The 25,278-nt window shown below is 45.1% G+C and overlaps 1 protein-coding gene across 3 annotated transcripts in view; it reads right to left on the bottom strand.

Moving 5' to 3' along the window:
- Positions 1-25,278, bottom strand: part of bbs9 (Bardet-Biedl syndrome 9) — a 152,637-nt gene that overhangs the window by 119,019 nt on the left and 8,340 nt on the right. For all 3 annotated transcript variants that reach the window (XM_088999062.1, XM_088999059.1, XM_088999060.1), the window contains exons 6-9: positions 22,763-22,937; positions 18,493-18,577; positions 17,277-17,460; positions 16,010-16,139 (exon numbers count right to left, since the gene is read on the bottom strand). In XM_088999062.1, the coding sequence (XP_088855188.1) occupies positions 16,010-16,139; positions 17,277-17,460; positions 18,493-18,577; positions 22,763-22,937 (574 nt within the window). The remainder of the gene's footprint in view (positions 1-16,009; positions 16,140-17,276; positions 17,461-18,492; positions 18,578-22,762; positions 22,938-25,278) is intronic.

Below are 25,278 nucleotides of genomic sequence, written 5' to 3' on the forward strand. Positions count from 1 at the left end.
AGATATACATAGTAGTTAGTTTCATAGTTTCAATGTCCAAGGCAAAATAAAACAATAGACTTTTTTTGTATGTGCAGTTTTATGGCGGATGGGAATTGCAGACAGTCACACAGTTGAACCGAAGGTTTTACAGTGTGAAAATAGGCCTCACATTCATGACCAATGGTAAAAATAATTATCAAAATTGACACAGCTTTTCTTAAAGCATTTTGACCCATCCACTGCAATGTGAGCAAGCAGCTGTTCATATCCCAAAAATCATGTCTATTTGATGAACAGTACTTTGTTTTAACTGCCAGAGAGCCAGATGTATAGAGAGCAGGAACATTCTCTGATTTGACGTGTCACCATCCTCATGTCATTTCTCCACTGCGAGACGAATAAAGGTACATTCAATCCAATCCAATGTTATCTCTTCGACCAACACACCAAAACAAGCTTCACAAGATGTACAGCAAAATAAGTTACATTGCAGAGTTTGAATAAGTTTCGTAATGCATCCAACGACAAGGATGACAGAGGACAGTTCTACTGCTGTCTCTCTCCTCGATAAAAACCAAGGAAAGCGGGAATCATCAGCCGCAGAGGGGACAAGGATGGTGAGATAAAATGGTCATGCAACATCACCACACCAAAGTCAAGGCAGAATATCATCTTCTGTTGTGACCAAAATTACACCTGATGTTCTTCAATCAGCATTTCAGCTGTCCATGTCCTCACCAATAGAAAAGATTCTCCAGGAAAAGACAAATTTGGAGGGGAAGCATGTATTTCAAGAGAAATTGAAGCCATTGGATCAGACTGACTTGCATGCATACCTTGGAATTCAGTTATTAGCCAGAGTGCACAGGTCATGGGGAGAAGCAACTGAATGTCTGTGGGATGAAGAGTATGTAAAGCCAATCTTTCAAGAAACAATGTCTCAAAAGAAATTCCACACATCTCATGTGATCTGATTTGACAACTTTCAGACAGCACTTGCTCAATAAACCTGGCAAATATGCCATGAAAATGTGGGCAGCCTATGATGTAAAATGTAGTTATGCATGGAATATGCAAGTCTATCCTGGAAGACTACCTGGAGGAGCATCTGAGAAGAATCAGAGGACGCATGTGGTACTGAAGATGAATGAAAGACTGCAAAGTCTGAAGATGAATGGTAGTGAAGATGAATGAAAGACTGCAAAGTCATTATATCACGTGACAAATTCAATTTACCGCCATGTGTAGATAAACTTCAGGAGAACTTCCCAGTAAATTTCTGAAGCTGTGGGGATGATCTCTCCTCAGTATTTGTCAGGTGTGGTGCGTGATAGAAGGGTTTCAGCTAGGATGAAAGGAAAGGTGTATAAAACCGTGGTGACAGTGGCACTGAAGAAAAGAAAGGAAGCAGAGATGAAGATGTTGAGGTTTTCTTTGGGAGTGACCAGGTTGGATAGGATCAGGAATGAGTACATTAGAGGGACACGCCATATTAGAGGCTTTGGAGAGAAAGTCAGAGAGGCCAGACTGAGATGGTTTGGACATGTCCAGAGGAGAGATACAGTGATTATATCGGGAGGAGGATGCTGAGCCTTGAACTGCCAGGCAGGAGACCGAGAGGAAGACCAAAGAGGAGGTTTCTGGATGTTGTCAAAGAGGACATGAAGATAGCTGGTGTGAGAGAAGACGATGCACAAAACTGGGTTAGATGGAGGACACCGATTTGCTGTGGCGTCCCCTGAAGGAAAAAGCCCAAAGGAAAAGAAGAGGATAGAAAATATGTTGTTTCTTTTCAAGTATATTTACAAGATCTCAGATGCAGTTGTTGCTGATGTCAACTATTATTTGACTGTAGAAATACAGGTAAAAATGACCCACAACATAATCAACACATTTTTTCAACTTAATATCATGGTTTAAAAACTCACATGAAAAAAAAAATTATTCTTAGAGCAGCATAATTATCCAACGCTAAGATGGAAGTGCAATGAAAATATTTATTTATAAAATGCAATTCATAAGATACAGTTTCAATGTCCAAAGCAGTGACTGTTTTTTTAGCTTGTTGGCAGTCTGCTCATTGATTTCTAAACGAGTGGGGGATGGGAATTAGAGACAGACACAGTTGCAGAAAGTGGGCGGGAGTGGGGGAGGGGAAGACAGTAAGGTTAGAGCGTGAGAACAGACCTCAACTGATGATCAAAATTGCCACAGCTTTTTTTAAACTTTGATTGAGGTCTGTTTTGAAGGGGGGTATGATAAATTGTGTTCAATATCAACTTTTAATAACTAGTAACAACAATGTCACATAGCACTGCATCTGCCGTATTCTTTATGGCATGAACACATTCACATTTGGCATGAACACATTCACAAATGCTCACCTCTACTCTTTGTCTCGTTTCAACTACTCTTTCTTTAATCAACACATTTTTTCAACATAATATCATGGTTTAAAAACTCACATGAAAATTTATAATTATTCTTGACAATTCATAAGATGTATGAACCCATACTGCTGTTCACAAATGCTCACCTCTACTCTTTGGCTAGTTTCAACTACTATTTCGGCATTGCAATAGAGTGCAGAATCTTTTTTTTCTTCATCCGCGCTGCGTAGGCGGGGAGACGCGCACAGTCTCTGTGTCACTAATTAAGTGGGGGAGGGGTAGTGCAACAGTCACCAAGTCTCACTGAGAATTCTCCCACGGTATTTTTTCAACTTTGATTGAGGTATATTTTAAGGCTGAGAACGATACGTTTTGAGCAACATCGTGTTTTAATTAAACTATATGAACTCCAATGTCACATACCTCTAACATAGGTACAGCAAATAAAACTATATGTATTAAACTAACATGGAAAATTATAATTGGTCCTTAAGTGCCACTGAAGAAAAGACAGGAAGCAGAGCTGGAGGTAGCAGAACTGAAGATGTTGAGGTTTTCTTTGGGAGTGAACAGGTTGGATAGGATCAGGAATGAGATTATCAGAGGGACAAGCCATATTAGAGGCCTTGGAGAGAATGTCAGAAAGGCCAGACTGAGATGGTTTGGACTGTAGAAATACAGGTAAAAATGACCCACAACATAATCTACACATTTTTTCAACTTAATATCATGGTTTAAAAACTCACATGAAAATGTATAATTATTCTTAGAGCAGCATAATTATCCAACGCTAAGATGGAAGTGCAATGAAAATATTTATTTATAAGATGCAATTCATAAGATACAGTTTCAATGTCCAAAGCAGTGACTGTTTTTAGCTTGTTGGCAGTCTGCTCATTGATTTCTAAACGAGTGGGGGATGGGAATTAGAGACAGACACAGTTGCAGAAAGTGGGCGGGAGTGGCGTAGGGGAAGACAGTAAGGTTAGAGCGTGAGAACAGACCTCAACTGATGATCAAAATTGCCACAGCTTTTTTTAAACTTTGATTGAGGTCTGTTTTGAAGGGGGGTATGATAAATTGTGTTCAATATCAACTTTTAATAACTCGTAACAACAATGTCACATAGCACTGCATCTGCCGTACTCGTTTTTGGCATGAACCCATACTGCTGTTCACAAATGCTCACCTCTACTCTTTGGCTAGTTTCAACTACTCTTTCAAATTGCTCGGCACCATGGCGCTGTTGGATTGGATTTGCCTTTATTAGTCTCACAGTGGAGAAATTTACATTTCACAGCAGCAAAGTGATGAAAGGAATGAAAGTAGAAAAACAACATACATGAGCTGCTGGAAAGGCAGCTTCTCGCCACGCAACAGGCATAATGGAGAAGGTGTTGTCTCATTGCCGATCAAAATAAATCCATACGAAAGATAGCTTTCACTATGTTGCCTTAAGGTCATCGTCTTTGCTTTATTTTCCCCAACACTAATACTAGGGCCTTCATCCGGGTCAGAATCTTGTACACAACCCAATTCGGAGTTTGCAGTTGCCCTTTTTACTCCTAACTCCTTTAACTCCTTGACTGTCACCACGACCTCTCACATGCATCATTAAGTTTCTCGGAGGAACGAGACGATCGGCTACATGTTGCCACATGGACAAATATTTAATTACCCCCCTAGTGTTTACAGCATGGACACTGGACAATGACAATGATTGCAGAAAATGATTAATATGTGTTTTATGTCTGTGTAAGCGGGCGGCCCGGTAGTCGAGTGGTTAGCACACCGGCTTCACAGTGCAGAGGTCGCCGGTTCGCGTCCCGGTCCGGCCTCCCTGTGTGGAGTTTGCATGTTCTCCCCGGACCCGCGTGGGTTTTCCCCGGGTCCTCCGGTTTCCTCCCACACTCCAAAAACATGCATGTCAGGCAGATTGACCATTCCAAATTGTCCCTACGTGTGAGTGTGAGTGACTTTTGTATGTCTTTGTGTGCCCTGCGATTGGCTGGCAACCAATTCAGGGTGTCCCTTGCCCCGTGCCCGAAGACAGCTGAGATAGGCTCCAGCAACCCCCGTGACCCTAATGAGGAATAAGCGGTACGGAAAATGAGATGAGATGTCTGTGTAAGCTCTCAGTCGTACAGGAGTGGTCCATCGATGAAAAGGTTTCTTCAGCCGTCATCTGTACTTCTTTGAAGGTGTCGGACGTTTCGCTTCATCTCCAAGAAGCTGACGAAGCTTCTTGGAGATGAAGCGAAACGTCCGGCATGAAGCGAAATGCTGAAGAACAGCTGAAGAAACCTTTTCATCAATATGTGTTTTCAAATGTGAGCTCTTGATCTCTCACGGCACACTACTGTGCCGCGGCACAGTGGTTGAAAATCATTGTTCATCTCATAACTTGTACCACATTTGAACATCTAATATGCCATGATATCCCAAGATAATATTTGACAAGTATCGAATGTGGAGTATGAGTTGAAATTAACAAGGTTTTCTACATCTACTAACTCGGTGGCCTGAGCAAGACTTCAACTTTGTCTGCCATGAACTCTTTGTCAAAGCGTACAGTTTCAAATGTTTGATATTCAAAACAATACAGCATAAAATGGACAAGATACATGTTCTTAATCAGTCCAAATTCTACCACATCACCATTCAATACATTTAGCACCATTTAGCACAACTCATTTGTCTGCAACAGCATGGTTTGCACATTCATTTCATAGGCAATCCCTCAGTTTTGCAGACAAATCATGTAGATTAGACATGTCAAATTCAGGCCCACGGGCCAATTTTGGCCTGCACTACAATTATATTTGGCCCGCGAAATGATTTCAAATATGTATTACATCTGGCCCGCCGCCCCATGTTACAGCACATGTACCGCGAAAGGTGTCTACAATTTGAATTCTCTGTGCAGAGCCAGACTCCAGAAATTGATGCACTTGCATGTAAAAGCGATGCCAAGTATTCAGCTTGTATACTTGTGCATCACCAGAGTAACTGAGCAGTGAAAAAAAAACTAAAATGGATAAATATTATTTTATTTACTGGTGGCATCGTCTATTCAAAGTTGAAAGAGATATAGTTTAGGTGTTGGCCTTGATGTGATGTCTGTGATGAAATGATTTAAATTACAATTAGAATGAATAAAGTTAAAGATATAGAAGCCTGATGTTTTTTTCAGTTTTTGTTTTTATTATTCTCTTAAACCTATTCTGATTTCAGTATTTAAGCAAAAATTCAGTTGTAATTTATTAGGATAGTTAATAAAGTACATTAGTTGACTGTATGTTAAAGATAATAAAAACAAACAAATTAATTTTGAAAAAAATGGTCTGGCCCTCGACAATTTTCTTTTTTTAATATTGGCCCTCTTTGAATTTGAGTTTAACAACCACTGGTGTAGATCATGAACCTCGGACACAGGCCCCATCTCACTTTCATTTGAAAAAAAATTAGCCGCCTCCCCGTCGTTCACGCACAGAGAGCCGGCTCGTTGGTGAACACAACACACATCATTCGCTCCTGAAAAGAATCACTATCAACATGAAAGAAGATGGACTGGATCACATCGCAGCCGGAATATTAAAAGGTAATTTCCGTTTAACTTTTGCGATATATTGACACCCGCGTTGCTATATTAGGTAACGCTAAGTTCGACATTCAAATTAGGTTCATGCAAGCTAAAAACGTGTGTTCAGCTAACGTTAGCATTAACAGTTACATCATTATCTATGCAGTGTGTATGCATATCTATCTACACAATAGCACTTTATAGAGAGGTGTATTGGATTTCATTTAGTATTTTCGAGTGCAATAGTACTTTTGTCTAATAGACGTGAATGTTAGTTACGTTTTGACTTTAGGATTTCAGCCCAACGCTAGCCTTAAATCTAAATCTAATATTTACTTGTGTTACATAGTTTGTGAACAGTGTTGCATAATTGAACAATGTTGTGGATTGTTGACAATGAAGCTTTTTTTACGAATTAATTTTCCTGGATAATGTAGGCCTTAGTATCAATGTTGCATGAGCAAATTTAAGTGGCAAATAGTAATTGACACAATGGCCAGTGACACTGCATCTTTTGATGGTTAAATTTGTTGCTTGGGGTTTTTTCTAGCTTCACAAATTACAGAGAGCCAACAAGACCACATCAAACTCCAAGAAATATGCAAGGTCAAGCCCAAGACTGAGGATCCTTGACGCATATTCTTGTTTCAGAGAAGTTGATCATATACAGGTAAAACTCAGAAAATTTGAATCTTGTGAAAACATTCATTCGTTTAAGTGATTCAATTTAAAAGGTGAAATGAATATATTATTTACTCATAACATGATTTGCAAGATATTTTGAGGTTTTATTTGTGAGAATTTTGATTATTATGGCTTATACCAGACATTGGCAAACGACGGCCCGCGGGCCACATACGGCCCGTCAGGATTTTTAATCCGGCCCACCGAACTTGGCCAAATTATAGTAAAAACTGACTCATGACAAAAAGCTAGCGGACACCAGGGCAGACAACTCTGAAAAGTTGCTGGCCTTATATTCCAGGTATCCGCGAAATAGTATGTAAATGCCATATCTTGCATATTCCATGAGGCAAATGTTTGAACTGCTAAGGGCTATTTTCCACGTTAGAAAGACATTTAATAAATTGGGTTGTAGTGTGCTTACTGTGCTGAGGTTCGCACACACTGCATTTAATGCTTTAGTATATCCGGCCCAAACACTGCCTCCATATGCTCCTGGCCTGGCCGGCCCCTCTGTCAAATTTTAGAACCCATTATGGCCCGCCAGTCAATAAGTTTGCCCACCCCTGATCTACAAGGACAGTTTGTGGACTTCTCTCACGCAGTGGTCTCTATGGCCTAGTTTGTGCTCAGAAACTAGCATTAAACAGAAGACAACGAAACAATCGTGTTGCATTTGCTCAAGCCCACAGCTTGCAGAAACGATGGACAGTGGAAAAGTAGCAGAAGGTTGATTTTTCTGATGAATCGTCCATTGAACTGCATCCCAATCGCCGCAAATACTGCAGAAGACCTGTTGGAACCCACATGGACCTGTGGCGTCACCGGTGCGCACCGCGGCTTTGATGTCTTTCAAGCCCTTGGTCTCCTTGAAGTGCGTCTCAGCCTGACACATGTCACACGCTTGAAAATTGTATAAAAGTAGCCGTTGCGGGACAGAGAGAATCAGACTCATCTCGGACTCAGACCCAGACAGACACGCAGCTCGCAGAGACCTGCTCAGCATCACACGGAGTTTCACAGCACAACTTGCTCGACTCCACGCCACGATCAAGTTCTGCGTGTCACCTGCCTGGGAGATTGGGAGATCTGACAACAAACCAACTTACAAATAAAGAGAAACATCTTTATTGGCGAGCCAGCCAGGAGGATTTTTTTTCTTCTCCTCCTCAGCCCAATCAACTCTCCTAATGGAAAGAGACCAGATTTCCGCCGTCTCCCTCAAACCCCCCCCCCCCCCCCCCCCCCTTCCCCCCAGGCACGATGACATGGAGCTCTGGAGTTCCAAGTGGTTGACTCCCAATTCGTCAACCGTGCCATCACCCAGGAGACCAGCAAATTCCACTATGTGGTCGCAGCCCTCACTCCGGAGTTGGCTGGTCGTTTGACCCTCCGGCCGAGAATCCTTACGCGGCCCTGAAACAGGAAATCCTGAGGCACACCACCCTCATGGAACACATGAGGTACACAGCCTTGAGGCATGACGTCGAGCTGGGAGACAGCCGGCCCTCCCAGCTCCTGCAATGCCTCGAGACGGTGGCGGGCAACAGCATCAAGGACCAGAGTTTCCTGTCTTCATAGAGAAGCTGTCCCCGATGATCCAAGCAGTCCTGGCAACAACCCACCCGACTCCACCTTGCAGGAGTTGGCCGCCCTCGCCGACAAAGTTGCGGAGGCGTACGCGGGGCAGCCTACCGTTTCTGCCATGCAGCTTCTTCCGACGCCAGGGCCCTCGACTGATGCTCTCCAACTGCTCATCGACGAGATCCGTGCCCCGCGAACCGAAATCCGGGAACGCAGCCACAGTCGAGAACGCCGCCGTAATCACGGACGCGGCCCCATTCGAGAGCGCAGCCCAAGCCGCAACCGACCTGACCAACCCCAGTCGGACGACCCTACCTGCCCCCGACGTTGTTCACCACATTGTTACTGCTGGTCCCGCGAAGTTTCAACGCTTTCGCCGCCTTGCCCCGGCGAAACAACGGATTGCCGAAGCCGAATTCAACCACATGCTTCAGCTCGGTATTATCCGTCCATCGGACAGTAGATGGGCATCCCCGCTGCACATGGTCCCCATGGCGAAGGTGGGCGACTGGCGTCCCCGCGGTGACTACCGTGCGCTGAATTTTGTCACAGTTCCTGACCGCTACCCTCTTCCTCACATCCACAACTGCGTGTCCTTCCTCCACGGACAAACAGTGTTCTCCACCGTCGATCTGGTAAGAGCCTACCACCAGATCCCTGTCGCGAAAGTGGATGTGTCGAAGACGGCCGTCACTACCCCATTTGGCTCGTTTGAGTTCCTGCGCATGCCATTTGGCCTCCGGCCTTCTGCTGTGCCTACATCGACGACATCCTCATCGCCAGCGACTCCCAAGAGGAGCACCTGCAGCACCTGGAAATGATCTTCAAGCGTCTGGACGAGCACGGCCTGGTTGTCAACTCCGACAAGTGTGTTTCTGGGCAACCCATGATCAAGTTCCTTGGCCACCTAGTCGATGGCAAAGGAGTAGGCCCTCTAGTTGGCAAGGTGCAGGCTATCCGTGACTTTCCCACACCCGAGACGGTAACCCAATTACAACGATTCCTCGGGATGGTAAACTTCTACCGCCGCTTCATCCCGAACTGTGCCGAGGCTGCCCTGCCACTAAACTCGCTGACTGGCAACAAGAAGAAGAACATTGCTGTCGACCTCTCCGAGCAATTAAAGGCTTTTCAACGGCTGAAGGATCTCGTTTCCTATGCAACACTCCTAGCTCACCCAAGCCCCGATGGTCAGTTGTCTCTCATGGTTGACGCCTCCACGGTTGCAATCGGTGCGGTTCTCCACGACGGCTTTAATGGTGACTCTCGACCCATCGCCTTCTTGTCCAAGGCCCTCCAGCCGGCCGAACGCCGGTACTCCACCTTTGGCCGGGAACTTCTTGGCGTCTACCTTAGCGTGAAGCACTTCCGGCACTTCATCGAGGGTGGCCGTGTCATCATCTTTACCGACCACAAGCCACTCCTTCCGCCATCCCCTCGGCATCGACGAAGTACCTGGAGCGAGAAGTTTGGCACTTGGACTACCTCTCGCAATTTGACCTTGAGTTTCGCCACGTCCAGGGGGCTCAAAACGAGGTCGCAGATGCCCTTTCTTGGGTTGAGATCAACGAGATCCAGTTCCCAGACGGTCTTGACTACGACGAGATGGCAGCAGCCCAGGTACGAGAAGGTCTGACCGACCATGCCAACGACCCCAACATCATCGCTGTCCCTCTCCCTAACTCTGGCTGCACAATCCTGTACGTCCAGTCCGACGGCGTCCCTCGACCACTGGTTCCAGACTCCTTCCGGCGAAAGGTGTTCAACTCTCTGCACAGTCTCTCTCATCCTGGAATTTGTGGTACGACCAAGTTGCTGGCGAAAAGGTTTTCCTGGAAAGGACTGCAGAGGGATGCGCGAGACTGGGTGCGCGGCTGTCTACGATGCCAACGCTCAAAGGACCAGCGCCATACGAAGTCACCCGTGGGAATTTTTGACACGCCGAACGGCCGGTTCAGTCAAGTCCACATAGATCTTGTCGGACTCCTTCCCCCCTCCCGTGGCTTCCGGTACTTGTTGACTTGCATTGACCGTTTCACCCGATGGTGCAAAGCCCTTCCCTTGTCCGACTGTGGGTTCGAAGCTGTTGTCGGTGCCTTCCTCCAACACTGGGTCGCCCGCTTTGGATCACTGAAGTCCATCACCACCGATCGTGGAGCCCAGTTCGAGTCTGCACTATTTGGCAAGCTGTGCAAGTTTCTGGGATGTGAACGACACCGGACGACGGCCTACCACCCAGCTGCGAACGGCATGGTTGAGCGCTTCCATCACCAACTGAAGGCCTCCCTGATGTCTTCCGACAATGCCGAACACTGGGTGGATAACCTGCCTCCAGTGTTGCTGGGCATCCGCTCCACGCTAAAACCCGACATCAACTCGACTCCAGCGGAGCTGGTATATGGCGCCAGTTTACAACTGCCTGGTGAGCTGCTCAACCTGACCGACGCAACGACTATCGACGTCAATGATCTGCTCACCCGCCTCCGGCAGTTTGCGCTGGCTCTGCGGCCCTGGCCGCCGCGAACATCGTACCGACCGACGCAGGTGGATCCCGCACTCCAGACATGTACGCATGTCTTCATGCGGTGTGATCGGGTGCGCAAGCCCCTCCAGCCCCCTTACGTTGGCCCGTATTCCGTCCTCTCCCGTGGTGAGAAGACGTTCTGGATTCAAATCAACGGCCGCGAGGATACAGTCTCCATCGACTGACTCAAACCGGCAGTCGGAGAGCACACGTTGCCCCGTGCTCTCGAACATCGACGTCGACCACCTTCCCAACAATGCCCCCCATGTCTGGTGATCGACCTTCTTTGTACCTGGCCTTTCCGTGTGGCCGAACGACCCGGAGCGGCAGACGTGTGCACCTCCCAGAACGGCTCACCTCCTAACGGCTCTTCTGAGCGCATCCGGCTCGTTTTTTCCTGCGGAACATCTTCATAGAGAAGCTGCCCCCGATGATCCAAGCAGTCCTGGCAACAACATCACCTGACTCCACCTTGCAGGAGTTGGTCGCCCTCGCCGACAAAGTTGCAGAGGCGTACGCGCGGCAGCCTACCGTTTCTGCCATGCAGCTTCCTCCGATGCCAGGGCCCTCGACTGATGCTCTCCAACTGCTCATCGACGAGATGCGTGCCCTGCGAACCGAAATCCGGGAATACAGCCACAGTCGAGAACGCTGCCGTAATCACCATTCGAGAGTGCAGCCCAAGCCGCAACCGACCTAACCAACACCAGTCGGACGACCCTACCTGCCCCCGTCATTGTTCACCACATGGTGACCGCTGGTCCCGCGAAGTTTCAACGCTTTCGCCGCCTTGCCCCAGTGAAACAACGGATTGCTGAAGCCGAATTCAACCACATGCTTCAGCTCGGTATTATCCGTCCATCGGACAGTAAATGGGCCTCCCCGCTGCACATGGTCCCCATGGCGAAGGTGGGCGACTGGCGTCCCCGCGGTGACTACCGTGCGCTGAATTTCGTCACAGTTCCTGACCGCTACCCTCTTCCTCACATCCACGACTGCGTGTCCTTCCTCCACGGACAAACAGTGTTCTCCACCGTCGATCTGGTAAGAGCCTACCACCACATCCCTGTCGCGAAAGAGGATGTGTCGAAGACGGCCGTCACCACCCCATTTGGCTCGTTGGAGTTCTTGCCCATGCCATTCGGCCTCCGGAACGCCTCTCAGACTTTTCAATGCTTCATCGACTCTGTCCTCCGCGGTCTTGACTTCTGCTGTGCCTACATCGACGACATCCTCATCGCCAGCGACTCCCAAGAGGAGCACCTGCAGCACCTGAAAACGGTCTTCAAGCGTCTGGACGAGCACGGCCTGGTCGTCAACTCCGACAAGTGCGTTTCTGGGCAACCCAAGATCAAGTTCCTCGGCCACCTAGTCGATGGCAAAGGAGTACGTCCTCTACCTGGCAAGGTGCAGGCTATCCGTGACTTTCCCACACCCGAGACGGTAACCCAATTACAACAATTCCTCGGGATGGTAAACTTCTACCGCCGCTTCATCCCGAACTGTGCCGAGGCTGCCCTGCCACTAAACTCGCTGACTGGCAACAAGAAGAAGAACATTCTCAGACCCAGACACATGCAGCTCGCAGACACCTGCTCAGCATCGCACAGAGTTTGACAGCACGACTTGCTCGACTCCACGCCATGATCAATCTCTGCATGTCACCTGCCTGGGAGATCTCACAACGAACCTACTTACAAATAAAGAGAAACATCAAACTCTTTAGATCCAAGATTCACCTAGAAAACAGTCGTTTGGTGGAGGAAAAATCATGGTTTGGGGTTACATCCAGTATGGGGGTGTGCATGAAGAATCAAGAAATTCTTGCTGCTCGTTACATTCCAAACTGCAAGAGAGGGCAAATTCTGCAACAGTGCTCCTTCTCATCCACATCAAAGTTCCTGAAAGCGAAGAAGGTCAAGGTGCTCCAGGATTGGCCAGCCCAGTCACCAGACATGAATGTTATTGAACATGTCTGGGGTAAGATGAAGAAAGCTTGGAAGATGAAACCGAAGAATCTTGATGAACTCTGGGAGTCCTGCAAGACTGTTTTGTTTGCCATTCCAGATGACTTCATCAATAAATTAATTGAGTCCTTGCCGAGACGTATGTATGCAGTCCTCCAAGCTCACAAGAGCCATACACAATATGAATTCTTTTTCTAATGCATCAAGACTTTATGTTCTGACGTTATTGTAGCATATTTGTGTATTCAAAATGAAATATATGTATAATTTCTACATTATTTTTGTATGCGACAAGACTTTTGTCCAAGCAAAATCTGACCTTTCTGTCCAAAACTTTATTTTGATATAATGTGCATTGCCTTTCATATAAGCCATTTGTGATTCCAATTGATGAACTCCAAGTCAAGTTCTTATTTGTTGTTCCTACAACTTGGATAAGCAGCAAGACTTTTGTCAGGCACTCTAGCTTATGAAAACTGCTAAATCAATTTAAAACCACCACAAAAGACATTCATTGTGAATAAATATATCAGTATTTATTTGAGTGCAGTCGGGTTATATATACTGTACTGTCATAAGAAAGTCGTAATGTCTTGATAAAAAAATGCAGTTCATCCAGTAATGGTCTGTATTGCTGTTTGGCACAAATCATGCTTATGTAGGACTAACATGATATAGTTCAAATAGTTTTTCTTCCCCTCCCCCAACATCTGAATATGCTGTTTTTGCCAGGGTTGTTACCATCAGCTGTTGCACCTTTGCAGAAGCTGGGAAATGCAGGTGAGGCCCTCTTGCTTATCTTGAAGGTAAGTCTTTATTTCATTTTGAATGGCTCGACAAGTACCACACACACATGCTGCTTGAAACGTGCAAATTATTCTTTTAACAGCCAAAATATATTATTGTGTGTTCTGGGAGAGGTGGTTAACCACTTTACTTATTACGTATTATTACGTCTATGTAAGCTCTGTCGTACAGGAGTGGTCCATCGATGAGGTTTCTTCAGCCGTCATCTGTACAATTTTGAAACGTATTATTACGTATTGTGCTATTTATCATGTTAATCTCATCACAACTTTCTCGCTTATATATTTTTTTTTAACCCGCAGAAGACCCAACTGAACATGTCAGCAAATGCTCCCTCAACTCTGGCCCCAATCTTGTTGACCAAGAGAACTACATGATCATCATTGGGACCGCCAAAGGGTGTAAATATGCTTACAGCTGTCACTTCATTCATTCATCATCCATCGACCCACACGCCCCACACATCCATTTATTTATTTATTTATTTATTTATTTATTTAACTTATTGCTTTAAGGTCCATCCGCACTCGCACCCAGGGACAACTTTTGAAATAGAATATCACTTTACTATTTCTGTTTAATGTGCTAATTTGAATACAAACAAGAAGTTACTTACCAATGACTCAGTCCTTGTGCTTCTTTCACGATGTATGTATTTACTTTTACTCAAGTGCCCCTTTTTTCTGTGATGTTTTTTAAAAGTAACAAGACAGTTGAGTACACATTTATTCTGCCACCTCTGTCCTTGTATGTATTTTGCAAAAGATGAGACTGATGCCCTAAATATAAGGGTAAATAATAGTTCCATCACTCATACATCAGAATATAAAACCCAGTAAAATACTCACATAGGTCTTACCTTACTGTTAGAAATGTACACTTCTAATTACAAATGTGGAGTTATAAAATGACAACATAAACTTTGCTCAGTATGTCATTCATGGAATGAACATGAAGCAAATGTAAATTTCTCCACTCTATCTAATTTTTTAAACCTGTTCATTCAATGTATTTTTTTCAGTGGTTTGACTTAAGGTATAATTTTGGATGGGTCTGAGGCCATATTCCAATGTTGGGTTCACAAAACGACTTCTATTTCAGAACATTATGTTTTGTTAAAAAATTAATTAAACTTAGACAAATATTACATGTAATGAAAATGAATCAGTTTTACTTTCTAATAACCCCATGAGACTGTTTTCTCCAGTTTGAATTTTGCTGGAACATAAATATCTAAAAATCCAAAAGATGGCGGTAGAGAGTCCAAAGTGTGTGTATCCAAGTGAAATAAAAATACACACACAAAATGAATGTTGATGCGTTTGTGAGGACCTCCCTGAAAATAATCATAAAAATATATTTAAGTTATGAGCACCTTTCAAAACTCTCAAGGACACTTTACAGTCACAGGCTAAGTTATTCTGACGGTGAGCAGCTTTGAGAGATGCATATTAGACCTTCTAGAAGCCTTTTCAATGAAAAACTTGTGAGGACCGACCTAACGGTCCTCACAAGTCAAAAATGTCCTCACTACGTATGGTATAAAATCATTGTGGACCTCACAAGTATAGCCGTACAAACACACACACACACACACACACACACACACACACACACACACACGCACGCACGCACGCGCGCGCGCACACACACACACACACACACACACACACACACACACACACGCACACACGCACACACACACACACACACACACACACAAACACACACACACACACACTAACACGCACACACACACACACACACACACACACACGGAAGTGATGGAAATACACTCTAAAAACAAAGACTCGCATAAAAAAACACACAAGCGCACTTTTTGCCAACAGTGGGGTGTTCCCAACCACCCCTGTTGGTGGAGAACGTGAGGGAAGATGCCGAAGACCGCGATTGAGACCACGTGACGGAAATGTGTTGCATTGAACGTGCCTTAATTGTCCAAAATATGTATCAAGGATGTTGTAATTTGAAATGACGTCATGTGAGAATGTCACCATTTGGTTATTACAATTTGGCTTACAATTCCAAACGACAAGCCTGGGCGTTTACTCACAAATGGCTGCCTAAAGAATGGGAATCTCACTGATGGCATTTTTCCACAAATCCTTGAGACATGTCCACCCAATTCTAGTACAGGAGATTTTTTTTCCAGTTTTTCAGAGAATGCTACTGTGAGTTTAAAGGTTTGTAGGTTTATAGATGTTTGAGACCCCTTAAATAAATACATTTTCTCTAATATACAGTACAGGCGCCGCAGTTTTCTAGCAGGTTGAGGCCCCCAAAAAGGCGATTTACTAGTTGGGAAACTAATAAAAAACAATGATTCTACCACCTGTGTGTGTGTGTGTGTGTGTGTGTGTGTGTGTGTGTGTGTGTGTGTGTGTGTGTGTGTGTGTGTGTGTGTGTGTGTGTGTGTGTGTGTGTGTGTGTGTGTGTGTGTGTGTGTGCGTGCGTGCGTCACACTCACGGGAAGTTGGCGACGCGAAGCGCCACGGGCACGAAAGCGAGCTGGGCAGCCCACTTGAGCGTGACGTCCTGGTACACCAGCAGCATGTTGGTGTGGTTGCCAAGCAACAGGTTGGTGGCGCCTTCGGTCACTAAAAAAAAAAAACAGGAAGAAAATATGTCTTAGGGCAAGTTGTGACCATCATAAAAGTGCTTTTGATTTGTATTTTCTTTTCTTTTTTTCAAGGGGGAAGAGCAGAATGTCAGATATTACACATAAATGTTATTTGTTGGGTTGCTGACTTTCATGAAATGTGGTCTTTTCATTAAAAGTGAACTAATTTGGTGCGACACAACCATAGAAAGTTGATTGGTACAAGGTGTAGAGAACCCAAAATCAGACAAAATAAAACGTGTGCCTATGGATTGATGTTGTGTTTGTACAGGCTTTGCGTCTGCCACCCAGCTTGTATAATATCAGAAAGAGCTTTATTTTTAGGGCTGGAAAAGAGGTGAAAAGACATGTGATAAACTTTGCCGCCGCAAAGTGGAGAAATAACCCAGGTGATGACTAACCTAACAAGTAGCTGAGCTTTAAACAGGGCAGTAAATACATGTAAACACACTTATACTTTTGCTTGAAACATGAGCTATAAATACTGGACGCACACAGACACGCGAATGCGCACACACTCACGTGCCCATCCTAGCAACATTGCAGCTACCACCAGCAGCAATCTGAGGTGACGGCCACACGCAAAAAAAACATCCCAGTGGGTAAAATACGCCGGCGGTCAACCAGGGAGGGTGCGGGGGGTTGGGATCAAAATGACAGAGCACGTGTGGTTGCGTGTGTATGCGTGTTGGTGGCTCGCTTAAGCAAACACTCGCACCTGCTATTATCTGAGCAGAGGTTTTATAATTAGCACGTGAAAGTCAAGCAAATACACAATTGAAAACGGTATTTCTCACGTTCCTTTGCGCTGATCTCAATTTCATGCTTCCTCTTTTTAATCACGAATCAGACAATCGTTATTCACCCACTCACAGCTATACGTCCAATCAACCAAATATCCACCAGTTCATTCATCCACTCAGTGTCGGCAATTGATCCACCATCATTAATTTGTCCACCAAACCCATCATTTATTCATCTATGCCCCCATCACTCACCCACGCGCTAACAAACTCATCAGCAGTTCATTTATCCACCAATACATCTGCGCACCAACTCATCCCCTCAGTCTGTCTAGCCACAAAAGAGGGTCATGTATCCCAGAGTGACTCACGCGAGGCGTACGGCAGGAAGCAGCTGGGGTTGAACTCCAACTTCTTCATGAAGTAGATCTGCCCGTTGTCACGCACGCAGAAGAGGTTACGATCGCCCAGGACAAAGATGGACGACGACGAGTGGGAGAAGGAGGGGACAGAGATGTCCAGGGCCTGCTCGCCCAGAACTAATATCCAGTCGGGCTGCGGAAAAAAAAATACACACAAATTAGTCCTGATCAACTCAACACATTTTTTTTTAATCATACTGTTTGTGATTTCAGGAAATTCAGTTGACCACTTCCTATTTCTTTACATTGCTTTTCACTCATTCACTACCAGACGTGCAAAAAATGTATCCACTCCAGTGCCAGGGCTTTTGTCAATGTCACTTGAATTCCAGGAGCCAGAGAATATTGAGTTTTAGGACTACATAAACATTCAGTGCAGGGTAAGAAACCTTAGACTGTCTTCTTTCATCAGAAAAAAAAGTTAATTCCTAAATTGTCTGGAGTTATATGAGCTTCAAATGAGAGCGTCTGTCCAAAATACAATGCAACACATACATATTGGTTTATATAGCGCTTTAACAACAGCTGAAGCTGGAAAAAAGCACTAACATGGAAAAAAATGAAAATGCTGCCCCCTTGTGGAAGGGGATAAACACAACCAGAGGTCTGGCCAGCGCTTTATCGGCACAACGGAAAGAAAAAAAAAAACGAGAAAAAAAATCGGGAATGGCGCTTTACATCATATTTTCAATTCACGAATACATTTGTGAATGGCAGTGAATGAGTTAAATATTTGAATAATTTAATTGCCTTGCTTGACTTGTGAAATCATTCCCGTCTATTCATCAATTTCCCCACTCTTTCACCGCAAATAACTGTCTTTCAACTCTCAGTGAACCCTTGAGCGACATGTTTACATTTGTACCTGTCATGTGAACTCTATTCTCCTTATGTGGTGCTTTAAATCAATGTCTGTTGTCATGGTTACCTTCCATGCAACATACGGCTTTCCATGGATGCTAAACGGAAGGGCAGCCGAGTGCAAGTCAAGAGCCTCCATGCCAAGTACAACTAAAATGACGGCAGAAGTGTAGAACGAGTCATGTCAGTGAGTTTATCCGTGCAAATTGGGCTTGTTAGCATAAACAAGCACTAATGGTCGACACAGGAACAAGTGACATCACGGCGGAGTTGAACGAGGGGTTCACGGCATGTGAGGACTCACGCTCAGCCTCTTGCCACCCATCTTGAGGGGTTGCTCAGGGTCCTGGCGGCTTTCGGCCTCCGTGGCCACAGCCAGAGTCTCATACCTGAGGAGCAGAGCAGATATTCATACTTTGTTAATGCTACCTGCGCCACAATGATGCTGGCATCTTGGGTCTATGGAACAGTCCAGAGAGAAGCTGGCAGTCATGACGCCCTGGCAAGAATGTGTCCAACTGGATCAACACTGTATGGCCCAGCCTGACCCAATTGGAAAGGCTATTTACAATGCGGAGCCTGGGTCAGTGTCCATATTAAGTCATTCACTGCCATTCCCAAATTTATTCGGAAATTGAAAAGCATGACGTGGCGCGCCATTCCCAAATTTGTTCGGGTTTTGATTTTTCGTGCAGGGCTGTGCATTTCAAGGTCAAAGGTTTCTTACGCTGCATTGATCTAGTCATACAATTCAATATTGTGTGGGTCCTTCAATTTGAGTGAAAATGACAAAATCCCTGGCATAGGAGTGTACACATGTTCACACACCGTCTGGCAGTGAATGAGTTAACTGGTTGGGTTCAGTACCTCTAAAAATATTAAGAACACTGAGCTAGAGCAAAACAGATGGATGAGTAGATAGGGCAGACGGGCAGAGCGATAGTGTTAAATGGGTAGGAAGATAAATAGGGTGACAGACAGTCAGGTTGTTAGGTAGGATTTATCAACCAATGGACAAGTACATTCAGAATACCTTTATTCGTCCCGCAATGGGGAAATTTGCAGTCCACAGCAGCAATTGAAGAGGGATGGGGTTGGGGTGGGAGTGAAAGGATAGAAAACAAGATATTCTAAGCATAACAAAATAAAAATGTCAACTGTATACTGTGCAAATGTAGATGTGCAAAAACCGTTCTATAAACAAGACTGTACATAGTGCAGAATCAAGAAATGCATTTAGATATATTGCAACAACCCATATTTACAGGTGTCCAGTTTTTTTTTTGGTTTTTTTTCACATGTGATCATTGGGAATTGTGAAGCCTGACAGCAGTCGGTAGGAACGAGCGGCGGTACCTCTCCTTCTTGCAGCGCGGGTGTAATAGTCTCTGGCTAAAGGAGCTACCCAGAGCTGTCAGGATGGGCAGGAGGGGGTGGGAGGGGCTGTCCGTCATAGCTTTTAGTTTAGCTAGCGTCCGTCTGTTGCCCACCTCCTCTAGAGAGTCCAGCGAGCAGCCCACGACAGAACTGGCCCGCTTGACAAAGCGCTCCAGTCTTTTTCTGTCCCGGGTGGTGATGCTGCCTGACCAGCAGACAATGCCATAGTGGATGGCTGATGCCACCACAGAGTCATAGAAAGTCTTTAGGAGTGACCCCTGAACTCCAAAAGACCTCAGTTTCCTGAGGAGGAAGAGGCGACTCTGTCCCTTTTTGATTAGGGCATCCGTGTTTGTTGTCCAGTCCAGTTTATTGTTTAGAGTAACACCCAGGTACTTGTAGGAGGTCACCCTCTCAATGTCCGAACCCTGGATGTTCAATGGTGCAGGTGACGATTGTTTCCTGCAGAAATCCACCACCAGCTCCTTGGTTTTGCCGGTGTTGATCTGGAGGTGATTCTGCTGGCACCAGTCCACAAAGTCCTTTGTCAGTCCCCTGTACTCCCTATCGTCTCCCTCTGTAATGAGGCCGACAATAGCTGAGTCGTCAGAGAACTTCTGAAGGTGGCAGGTTGGGGTGTTGTAGTTGAAGTCCGAGGTGTAGAGGGTGAAGAGGAATGGAGCCAGGACTGTTCCCTGCGGCGCTCCGGTGCTGCAGAGAAGCCTGTCCGACTCACAGTTCTTTACCCTCACGTACTGTGGCCTGTTTGTGAGGTAGTCTGTAATCCAGGATGTGAGGTGATGGTCGACTCCGGCATGCTGCAGTTTGTCCCCCAGTAGACTTGGCTGGATGGTGTTGAAGGCACTGGAGAAATCGAAGAATGTGATCCTCACCGTGCTCCCAGCATTCTCCAGGTGCAGCAACGCCGTATGGAGGAGGTAGATGATGGCATCCTCCACACCGATGCTGGGCTGGTAGGCAAACTGCAGCGGGTCCAGCGATGAGCTTGCCAGCGGTCGCAGGTGGGCGAGGACGAGTCTCTCCAGTGTCTTCATCAGGTGAGACGTCAGCGCCACCGGTCTGTAGCTGTTGAGCTCTTTGGGGTTGGAAATCTTGGGCACTGGGACCAGGCATGACGTTTTCCACAGCTGTGGAACTCTGCCCAGCTTCAGGCTCAGGTTGAACAAGTGCTGGACAATGTCACACAGCTGGTCGGAGCAGGTCTTGAGGAGTCGGGAACTGATGTCATCCGGACCTGCTGCCTTCCTCACCTGCATCCTCCTCAGTTGGTTCCTCACCTGCGCAGTTGTGACAGACAGGCAGGAACCAGGAGGCAGAGTGGCGGCTGAGGGTGTGGCAACGGTTGGGAGGGCAGATGTTGGTTGTGGAGAGCTGGTCGTGAGAGGGGGCAGGGAGGGTAAGGCCACAGTGAGAGTTGGTGCAGGTTCAGCTACAGGTGAAGTTGACGGTGGGCCGGGGGCGGCTGGCGTCTTGTGAAACCGATTGAAAAAGCGGTTGAGTTCATCTGCCCAGTCCTTGTCTTTTTCGTTCAATGCAGGTGAGGAAGGCAGCAGGTCAGGGTAAGGATGTTGTCATTAATTTAATTTCTTATTTTGACGACTAATCTTTTTTCGAAACTCGAATGCGTTTAGAACAAGAACTTGTTTGGGTTGGGAGATGGCGACAGTTGAACGCCGCAACATGTGTATTTGATTGATATTATATCCTATGGGACAGATAACTGTATCTTTTCTTTGTTTCACCACCTGAAAGTATTTTTATTATTCAACAGCTGCGAATAGTCTCCACCAGATCTGACCAACACCCGGCCCACACATTCTATGCGGTACCGGGTTGTCCCACTCTATTAGCGCCAACGTTAGAGCTGTTGAATGTTATGCAGAAAGCCCAAGTGGATAAGAGAGGGGGGCCGGCGGGAGCACTCACAGATGTGGAACGAGCGTGCTTCCTGGAAACGATTCAGTGGAATTGTTTTGCTTCGGGTAGATACTATACAGGTGCGAGATGAAAGTATTTCGTATTCTGTGTAATGGACTTGTTACGTGCTACTTGGATGATTTATAAAATTCAGCTACCATCCGTTTGTGGCACTTGTTCTCATTTGGGCTCAACACGAGAGAGATTCTGATTTGCTCTTGGAAATTGGTTACGAAAATTAAGAAAATAACAGTCTGAAAGGCTTAATGTTGTTTCTTGGTATATAAAAACATATCAGCTTTTAAGACACACAAATATCTTATCTGCGACAAGAGAAATATGGATCCCATCGTTTGGATGGTTCCAGGTGGAAGACAGCTGTGCACAATCAGTCAAGACCAATATTTCTGATCTTGACTGGTCACGTGAATAAAAGCACACCTGTTCAAGGAATAGTTTCTTCCCTAAAAATCTCTACAGCACAATGGGCAGGAATGGAAAGCTTGCAGAAGATATTTGGGGAAAGATTGAAGACGTTCACCAGCTTGCAATTGTTGAAAAAAAAATATATGAACATCAGCGAGAGCAACTATTGTGTCAATATTCCAAAGTGAAAGGCGCACAAAATGGTGCTCCTCGCAAGATTGCGTCTTTTCTTAGGTCTACAATACTATATCTGTCGAGCAATTTACAGAAAAACACATCCAAATTAATAGGGAGAAGCTTCAAGAAGAACATACAAACAACACAACATAGGAGTTCAACACTAACCAAATCGAGCATGCATTTGATCCTCAAAAAAACAACAAACCCAAAGAGTCTGCCACTCAGAGTGTTTGTCAATGTGAGTGACAATTACTTGTATGTCGCCTGCAGTTGAGTTCTTGTACACAGCTTTGCAAACGACAAAAAATATCATGTAGGGGCCTGACCCGGCTTTAAATTTTACAATTTTACAATTTTACAGCCTTTTCAAGCACAGCAGATCTTGGTGTGCACGAGTGAGTGTTGGCACCAGAGTTGAGAAACATTTGTACGTGCATGCGTTTGCGTCGTAAAATCATCTTACTTCGAGAGAACAACTACGCAAAAATGTTTGCTAAAAAAAAAAAAGACTGCATCTGCGACAACAAACACCTTGTCTCCTGTGCACACTTCCAAAACAGTGATACAAAGAGTACCAAGAGCTTCTTTGAATTTTTTGCAGTTTGTCATATTGTTTGGGGGGACGTTGCAGAACTGGTGTCAGCGAAACCTACTTGTAGCTCTCCAGTTGGCGAGCCGAGGACACAGTGAGGAAGCTATCTGTCCGCGAGTTGTAGGCCAGCGGACCCGGAAGCAGGAAACCGGGCAGGAACCTTCCGAAGGAGTAGCTGTCCTGCTCGAAGAACATCAGCATGCCGTCCATGGATTGGATGCAAAGCGAGTGATGACCTGACAGCAAGAGGAGAGAACAATTATTGTTCAAGTGAGTGTGAAAAGGATAACACATTCCTTGCAAAATTGCGTGCCCGGTGCAGATTTTATCAAGAATCATTGAAGTTGACACACAGGATTTGCTTTCGCGGGCCACATGAAATTATGTGGCGGGCCGGATATGGCCCCAGGGCCTTAAGTTTGACACATGCTCACTTTCAGAATTAAGCATCTGCCATCTTTTGATTAAGGTACATTTGGATTATGTATTATTATTATTATTATTAAATGTATTATTATTATTAATAATAATAATACAGTGAAACCTTGGTTTACGAACCCCTTGGCTTACGAACTTCTCGGTTTACGAACGTTAAATTTATGAAAATGTTACCTTGGCACACAAACTTTTTTCGGGATACACACGGAGCTTCCTCAATGAGTGATGTGTCTTTCGCGAACCAGCTCGTTCTTCGAACAAAATGGCAGCCGACTGTTTTGTCCACTATTCCCCGCCCCCAGTCTTTGGTTAAAGCCACGTGATTGGTCAAGAATGCAGCAGTGATTGGGGGGGGGGTTACAGATAGAGAGAGTGAAGCCATTCTCCAAAAAGAAAATGGATGCCGACTTTTTTTGTCCTCTATTGCCCGGCCCCAGTCTTCGGTTAAAGCCACGTGATCAGTCAAGAACGCAGCAGTGAGAGGAGGTGGTTAACATTAAAGAGACAGGAGAGTTTCAACTTCGATATTCAAAGGCAGAGTGTAGACTGCAAGGTTAAAATATCCCCTCAATCAGGCTCCACAAACAACCCGCACAAGCCATCTGTACACTTGATGTAAAAAGCTATCAACCCAGCTAAACAGAACACAATTGATGAAGAACTAGATAAAATTATCACAGAGAAAGCACCTACAAGGGATCATTCCTCAAGATGGTGAAAGAAGAAGGTTACGGTCCTCATCAAGTGTTTAATGCTGAGGAAACAGTACGGTTTATTTCTTTAATTATTAAAAAAAAAAAAAAATCCTCGTCTCACCCACCATGGGTGGTGTCTGTCCCCATTTCAGCTCGGGTCCTCTACCAGAGGCCAGGAAGCTTGAGGGTTCTGCGCAGTATCCGTGCTGTTCCCAGCACTGCGCTTTTCTGGACCGAGATATCCGATGTTTTTCCCGGGATCTGTTGCAACCACTCGTCGAGTTTGGGGGTCACTGCCCCAAGTGCTCCGACCACCACAGGCACGACTGTCACCTTTACCTTCCAGGCTCTCTCCAGCTCCTAGGATATATATATATATATATATATATATATATATATATATATATATACATATATATACATATATATACATACATACATATACATACAGTAAAGTCTCGTTATATCGATATTCAAGGGAGTCCGAAAAAATATCGATATAACCGGGACTATCGATATATCCGAACCTGTTTGCATGCAATTTTCTCCGTGCCTGCATAGAAATAATATCGATATAACCGGGACTATCGATATATCCGATATCGATATTACTGTATATACAGTAAAGTCTCGTGTTGATCCGTGTTGATGGCGAAATTAGAAGGAAAACACATCAATAACGCAATGGTGAATCGTTACACCGAGACAACTATTTGATATTCGCTGACAAAAATTCCAAACTGAAAAATCAACCAATTTCCTGGTGCCATGTTCTGCATTTTCTGTGACGCTACACATCAGTCTTGATCCCTCGAAATGACCCAGAAGACCTTCTTTAATCGATTGCAAAAATGAATGCTTTCCTCTTCAGAACTATTTGAATCATATTCATAACTGGATGTGTAACAAGAAAGCATATTCTCCGAATCTGAAGCCATTGTTTTGATTCTCCAGCAATGCAAGACGTCTTGGCGTGACGTCAAGAACTGGGGGCGGGACTTTCTGAAAATGCCCAATTCGCAGCTCAATTTTTTGCAGATTTTGGACATTTTAAGTCATTTTTATGTTGTGTTTTGCATTTGACAAAAATATCATACTGTGTGTTTTGGGTATTTTAGATGCTATAAAACGTTTTTTTTCTGATGTCAGGAAACAAAAAGAGTGATGCCGGTTGTCCTTTAAATGCATTGCATACACTGATAACAACCGTATGCGCGCGCGCACACACACGCACGCACACACACAACCACACACAAAATACACACACCGACGAAATAAACATATAGCTCCCGTTTCATTTCAGCAGTGGCGGCGCTTTGTGGAGTAAGGCATGTTTCTCGCCCCAACTCAAGTCTGATATCTCCATTAACACCTTAGCACATGCGCAGCAACAACGCACACACCACCATAAAGCTGCGAGGTGACCGGAGGTCTATAATTAGGC

The sequence above is a fragment of the Hippocampus bargibanti genome, linkage group LG06 (genome assembly GCF_051943395.1).
Source record: "Hippocampus bargibanti isolate YZ-2025 linkage group LG06, ASM5194339v1, whole genome shotgun sequence".
NCBI lineage: Eukaryota > Metazoa > Chordata > Actinopteri > Syngnathiformes > Syngnathidae > Hippocampus > Hippocampus bargibanti.